At 47.3% G+C, this 7,500-nt stretch overlaps 1 protein-coding gene across 1 annotated transcript in view; it reads right to left on the minus strand.

Annotated features, from left to right (window-relative positions):
- Window positions 1-7,500, minus strand: part of LOC124035365 (centrosomal protein of 89 kDa-like) — a 223,430-nt gene that overhangs the window by 71,975 nt on the left and 143,955 nt on the right. The window contains 2 exon segments of the mRNA XM_046348827.1: window positions 1,026-1,115; window positions 7,126-7,267. Of these exon segments, the coding sequence (XP_046204783.1) occupies window positions 1,026-1,115; window positions 7,126-7,267 (232 nt within the window).

Raw genomic sequence — 7,500 nt, forward strand, 5'->3', positions numbered from 1 at the left:
CTCTCCTTCTCTCTTTCTTTCTCTCTCTCGGAGGACCTGAGCCCTAGGACCATGCCTCAGGACTACCTGACATGATGACTCCTTGCTGTCCCCAGTCCACCTGGCCATGCTGCTGCTCCAGTTTCAACTGTTCTGCCTTACTATTATTCGACCATGCTGGTAATTTATGAACATTTGAACATCTTGGCCATGTTCTGTTATAATCTCCACCCGGCACAGCCAGAAGAGGACTGGCCACCCCACATAGCCTGGTTCCTCTCTAGGTTTCTTCCTAGGTTTTGGCCTTTCTAGGGAGTTTTTCCTAGCCACCGTGCTTTTACACCTGCATTGTTTGCTGTTTGGGGTTTTAGGCTGGGTTTCTGTACAGCACTTTGAGATATCAGCTGATGTACGAAGGGCTATATAAATAAATTTGATTTGATTTGATTTACACACTCTCCCCACCTACACACTCTCGGTTGCCGGGGTTCAGGGATGGTTGTCGGGGGACAGGGGATGGTTGTCAGGGGTTCAGGGATGGTTGTCAGGGGCTTAGGGATGGTTGTCGGGGGGCAGGGATGGTTGCCAGGGGCTTAGGGGATGGTTGTCGGGGCTTCAGGGGATGGTTGCCAGGGGCTGATTGGGATGGTTGTCAGGGGCTGGTTGTCAGGGGCTGGTTGTCAGGGGCTGATTGTCAGGGGCTCAGGGGATGGTTGTCAGGGGCTGGTTGTCAGGGGATGATTGTCAGGGGCTGGGGATGGGGCTCAGGGGATGGTTGTCAGGGGCTCAGGGGATGGTTGTCAGGGGATGGTTGTCAGGGGCTCAGGGGATGGTTGTCAGGGGCTCAGGGGATGGTTGTCAGGGGCTGGTTGTCAGGGGCTCAGGGGATGGTTGTCAGGGGCTCAGGGGATGGTTGTCAGGGGTTCAGGGGATGCTTGTCAGGGGCTGGTTGTCAGGGGCTGGTTGTCAGGGGCTCAGGGGATGGTTGTCAGGGGATGGTTGTCAGGGGCTCAGAGTTAATGTGTCAGGGTGGTGTTGTGCCTTACCTTGACCTTCTCTTGAAGCTTTCCGAGCCGCACGGTGTCCTCCACAATCCTGCTGATCACCCCCTGCTTGTCGTGCTCTAGGGACGAGGCCTGCGGAGGGAGAGAGGAGACAGGGAGGGTTACGGATCTGGGAGAGGAGTGGAGGAGGAGAGCGAGAGAGGGATGAGGAGGGAGGGAGAGCGAGAGAGGGATGAGGAGGGAGGGAGAGCGAGAGAGGGATGAGGAGGGAGGGAGAGCGAGACAGAGGTATGAGAAGGGAGGGATGAGGAGGAAGGGAGAGCGAGCGAGAGAGGGATGAGGTGGGAGGGAGGGAGAGCGAGAGAGGGAGGGAGGGAGAGCGAGAGAGGGATGAGGAGGGAGGGAGAGCGAGAGAGGGATGAGGAGGGAGGGAGAGCGAGAGAAGGATGAGGAGGGAGCGAGGGAGGGATGAGGAGGGAGCGAGGGAGAGAGAGCGAGCGAGCGAGAGAGGGATGAGGAAGGAGATAGGGATGAGGAGGGAGCGAGAGAGGGATGAGGAGGGAGAGTGAGAGAACGATGAGGAGGGAGGGAGGAATGACGGGAGGGAGGGATAAGGAAGGAGGCGGAGCGAGAGAGAGAGAGAGATAAGGAAGGAGGGAGAGAGGGAGGGAGGGATAAGGAAGGAGGGAGAGAGAGGGAGGGAAAAGGAAGGAGGGAGGGAGGAATGAGGGGAGGGAGGGAGGAATGAGGGGAGGGAGGGAGGAATGAGGGGAGGGAGGAGATAGGTTCATTAACAAGATAACCAGATTATGCTAACCAGCTACAGTAACAAGATAACCACATAATGCTAACCAACTACCCCCAGTCAGTCAGTCAGTCAGTCTAACACAGTCAGTCAGTCTAACAGCCCCCCCAGTCAGTCTAACAGCCCTCCCCTCAGTCAGTCAGTCAGTCTAACACAGTCAGTCAGTCTAACAGCCCCCCCCCCCAGTCAGTCAGTCTAACAGTCCCCTAACAGCCCCCTCAGTCAGTCAGTCAGTCTAACACAGTCAGTCAGTCTAACAGCCCTCCCCCAGTCAGTCAGTCTAACACAGTCAGTCAGTCTAACAGCCCCCCTCCCCCCAGTCAGTCAGTCTAACACAGTCAGTCAGTCTAACAGCCCCCCCCCCCCAGTCAGTCAGTCTAACACAGTCAGTCAGTCTAACAGCCCTCCCCCAGTCAGTCAGTCTAAACAGCCCTCCCCCCAGTCAGTCAGTCTAACAGCCCCCACCTCCCCCAGTCAGTCAGTCTAACACAGTCAGTCAGCCTAACAGCCCCCCAGTCAGTCTAACAGCCCCCCAGTCAGTCTAACAGTCCCCCTCCCCCCAGTCAGTCAGTCTAACACAGTCAGTCAGCCTAACAGCCCCCCAGTCAGTCAGTCTAACACAGTCAGTCAGCCTCACAGCCCCCCCCCCCAGTCAGTCAGTCTAACACAGTCAGTCAGTCTAACAGCCCTCCCCCCCAGTCAGTCTAACAGCCCTCAGTCCCCCAGTCAGTCAGTCTAACAGCCCCCCTCCCCCCCAGTCAGTCTAACAGCCCTTCACAGAATAGTCAGCCTGTCTACCGGCCCCACCCTAGTCACAGAGTAGTCAGTCAGTCTAACAGCCCCCCCAGTCAGTCAGTCTAAAAGATTATTGTTCGTGTGGCATTGTAGCCTAGTGGTTAGAGTGTTGGACTAGTAACCGAAAGGTTGCAAGTTCAAATCCCCGAGCTGACAAGTTACAAATCTGTCGTTCTGCCCCTGAACAGGCAGTTAACCCACTGTTCTAGGCCGCCATTGAAAAAATAATTTGTTCTTAACTGACTTGATAAATAAAGGTCAAAAAGATCAGAGACATGTGTCGAGGACATGGATCAATGAACTGTATGTTACGACATAGAGACTACTGCCACTGAGACACACTTCCAACAGACCGACAACTTAGACTCCAGAGTCCAGGTTCAGCTGGCAGGACCAACTCGTCTGGACTCCAGACGAGTATTTATTCTCGAAGCGCGCTGCCATGTAACCACGAACAACAGTTTATATACAAAATATGACGTCATAGGTCATAAAATATTCTGTCTCCCAACAGTTCAAATGTTAATTCGCGATAATTTCAGAAGGTTTTTCATCCATCATCCTTCAGCAGACAGTCCCAGCTAATGGAAAACCTAAGAAAACACACAATGTCTTATCTGATCATTCCAGTGCTAAGTTGAGTCGGTTCAAACATAGGTTAATGACCCTTTCTGCTTACTGAACAAAAAAACACTTCCAATCTTCTCCAACCAGGCTGGAATGCTATTTATTTAGTGTAATTACCCCCCTGTTTCAGGCTCCACAATCCCTCACTTATGAATTCATATTGTTCTGTTTGTACAGTTCTGTTTAAAATGGGGTATTGTTTAGTCATTTATTCATAAAATTCCTATCAACTCCCTGTTCACCCACGACTGCTTGGCCAAGCACGCCTCCAACTCAATAATCAAGGTTGCAGACGACACAACAGTAGTAGGCTTGATTACCAACAATGACAAGACAGGCTACAGGGAGGAGGTAGGCACTCTGGGAGTGTGGAAAATAACTTCTAACTCAACGTCAACAAAACAAAGGAGATGATCGTGGACTTCAGGAAACAGCTGTCATGACGTTGGCCTGAGGGGTAGGTTTATGACAGTCATAAATACCTCTTCCCCCTTTTTCCTCTCTCTACCCAACTGAGGTTACATTTGCAAACCCCTTGGTTAACATAGGAACATCAGGAGGTGGGGGGAAATGAAATATATTCTGGTAATCCGACCAATTGAACATATGCGGTGGTACTTAATGAATATGATGTCAGTTCGGTTGTCATCTGAGACATTCTCATCAATGATAAGATGACAAACTCTACAGTGGAAAGTCTACACATCAGAGTTATCAGATTCACATGGAATTGTTGTTCAATTTAAATGTTTGAATATGAAATTATTCCTGATGGGATGAAATGTGATTTTTAGCTTCTAAAATGTGAGATTTGGGTTTTCAGAAGGTTAGGGCTCTGCTCAATCAGTGGCCCCGCCCCTGTGAAGGGACATGGGCTAGAAAACTTTTCAAACACTCCCTCCTCTCCCTTCAAAGCCTTGAAGACAGTATAACCTCCTGTTCTAAGGATGTGAGGACGACGGTCCGATGTCAGAATGGTTCAGATATGAACTACAGAACATCAGCGTGAACTTTGGTTGCGAATGGTATGAACTTTGAACTCTTATTCACTACAGAAGTGATACCTCCGAGCCGTTGAGTTAGCAACAGCAGCTGCAAACACAGGTTAGGAAGGAACAGACAGAGTATCCCGTCTACCACAACGACGTTACTACAAGGTAGCCAAACATTCTTCAAAGGACTCGGTTGGGCAACACGGCCTTCCATCTACCACCAACCTACCGAAGCGCAGCTCAGAGTAAATATTTATTGCATTTTCCTTTTCCAAATGGCGGTAATTTAGAATGCATAAGAGACTGTATTTACGATAGCACAGCTTCTTCCTTTGTTCCTCAGTCTACCCGCTCTTTCACTCAAACCCAGCCCCTTTTCTTTTGTGTAACCAGCTGTAATATCTGTTCCGCCCGCTAGGTTTTTTTCCTTTATGACGTAAAATATTACGAGGTCTTTAAGAGTTTATTCGGAAGATAACAGCTCGATAAATATTATTTCGTGGTGCCCCGACTCTCTACTTAATTACATTTACATGATTGTCAATCAGGTGATATTAATTACGGATAAATTATTTCATAGAATAGCATGTCATATCACTTAATCCGGCATAGCCAAAGACACGACACGTATCTATAGAGATCTATACCATCTCTGTCATGGTGTCTACCTGCAGTGATGGGCCCTCTGTGCCTTGATGTGATACGTATCTATAGATATCTATATCATCTCTGTCATGGTGTCTACCTGCAGTATATATCTATAGATATCTATACCATCTCTGTCATGGTGTCTACCTGCAGTATATATCTATAGATATCTATACCATCTCTGTCATGGTGTCTACCTGCAGTATATATCTATAGAGATCTATACCATCTCTGTCATGGTGTCTACCTGCAGTATATATCTATAGAGATCTATACCATCTCTGTCATGGTGTCTACCTGCAGTATATATCTATAGAGATCTATACCATCTCTGTCATGGTGTCTACCTGCAGTATATATCTATAGAGATCTATACCATCTCTGTCATGGTGTCTACCTGCAGTATATATCTATAGAGATCTATACCATCTCTGTCATGGTGTCTACCTGCAGTATATATCTATAGATATCTATACCATCTCTGTCATGGTGTCTACCTGCAGTATGTATCTATAGAGATCTATACCATCTCTGTCATGGTGTCTACCTGCAGTATATATCTATAGAGATCTATACCATCTCTGTCATGGTGTCTACCTGCAGTATATATCTATAGATATCTATACCATCTCTGTCATGGTGTCTACCTGCAGTATGTATCTATAGAGATCTATACCATCTCTGTCATGGTGTCTACCTGCAGTATATATCTATAGATATCTATACCATCTCTGTCATGGTGTCTACCTGCAGTGTATATCTATAGAGATCTATACCATCTCTGTCATGGTGTCTACCTGCAGTATATATCTATAGAGATCTATACCATCTCTGTCATGGTGTCTACCTGCAGTATGTATCTATAGAGATCTATACCATCTCTGTCATGGTGTCTACCTGCAGTATATATCTATAGAGATCTATACCATCTCTGTCATGGTGTCTACCTGCAGTGTATATCTATAGAGATCTATACCATCTCTGTCATGGTGTCTACCTGCAGTATGTATCTATAGAGATCTATACCATCTCTGTCATGGTGTCTACCTGCAGTATATATCTATAGAGATCTATACCATCTCTGTCATGGTGTCTACCTGCAGTATGTATCTATAGAGATCTATACCATCTCTGTCATGGTGTCTACCTGCAGTATATATCTATAGAGATCTATACCATCTCTGTCATGGTGTCTACCTGCAGTATGTATCTATAGAGATCTATACCATCTCTGTCATGGTGTCTACCTGCAGTATATATCTATAGAGATCTATACCATCTCTGTCATGGTGTCTACCTGCAGTATGTATCTATAGAGATCTATACCATCTCTGTCATGGTGTCTACCTGCAGTATATATCTATAGAGATCTATACCATCTCTGTCATGGTGTCTACCTGCAGTATATATCTATAGAGATCTATACCATCTCTGTCATGGTGTCTACCTGCAGTGTATATCTATAGAGATCTATACCATCTCTGTCATGGTGTCTACCTGCAGTATATATCTATAGAGATCTATACCATCTCTGTCATGGTGTCTACCTGCAGTATGTATCTATAGAGATCTATACCATCTCTGTCATGGTGTCTACCTGCAGTATATATCTATAGAGATCTATACCATCTCTGTCATGGTGTCTACCTGCAGTATATATCTATAGAGATCTATACCATCTCTGTCATGGTGTCTACCTGCAGTGTATATCTATAGAGATCTATACCATCTCTGTCATGGTGTCTACCTGCAGTATATATCTATAGAGATCTATACCATCTCTGTCATGGTGTCTACCTGCAGTGTATATCTATAGAGATCTATACCATATCGACAGAACAGCAGTGGAGAAGGTGGAAAGTTTAAAGTTCCTCGGCGTACACATCACCGACAAAACTGAATGAACATCAGGAGGCTGAAGATTTTCGGCTTTTCACCTAAAACCCTCACAAACTTTTACAGATGCACAATCGAGAGCATCCTGTCGGGCTGTATCACCGCCTGGTACGGCAACTGCACCTCCCGCAACCACAAGGCTCTCCAGAGGGTAGTGAGGTCTGCACAACGCATCACCGGGGCAAACTACCTGCCCTCCAGGACACCTACACCACCCAATGTCACGGGAACGCCATAAAGATCATCGAGGACAACAACCACCCGAGCCACTGCATGTTCACCCCACTATCATCCAGAAGGCGAGGTCAGTACAGGTGCATCAAAGCTGGGACCGAGAGACTGAAAAACTAATTTGACGTGATGTGTGTGTGTGTTATACCATGTATACTAGCTGGTCTCTCTCCTGTGTGGTCTTCTCAGCCAGAGCTACGATAGAGGACAGGTAGTGATGAGCTCTCATCTCCTTCTCTATAGAGTCATCAACTTGCTGCTTCAACAGGCCTATACGCCTCTGGGCCTTCCTGAGAGAGAGGGAGAGAGTGAGAGAGTGAGAGAGTGAGAGAGTGAGAGAGTGAGAGAGTGAGAGAGAGAGAGAGAGAGAGAGAGAGAGAGAGAGAGAGAGAGAGAGAGAGAGAGAGAGAGAGAGAGAGAAGAGAGAGAGAGAGAAAAAGAGAGAGAAAGAGAGAGAGAGAGAGTGTGAGACAGAGAGAGAGAGACACAGAGAGAGAAGAGAGACAGAGAGAGAGAGAGAGAG

This window comes from Oncorhynchus gorbuscha, linkage group LG05 (genome assembly GCF_021184085.1).
Source record: "Oncorhynchus gorbuscha isolate QuinsamMale2020 ecotype Even-year linkage group LG05, OgorEven_v1.0, whole genome shotgun sequence".
NCBI lineage: Eukaryota > Metazoa > Chordata > Actinopteri > Salmoniformes > Salmonidae > Oncorhynchus > Oncorhynchus gorbuscha.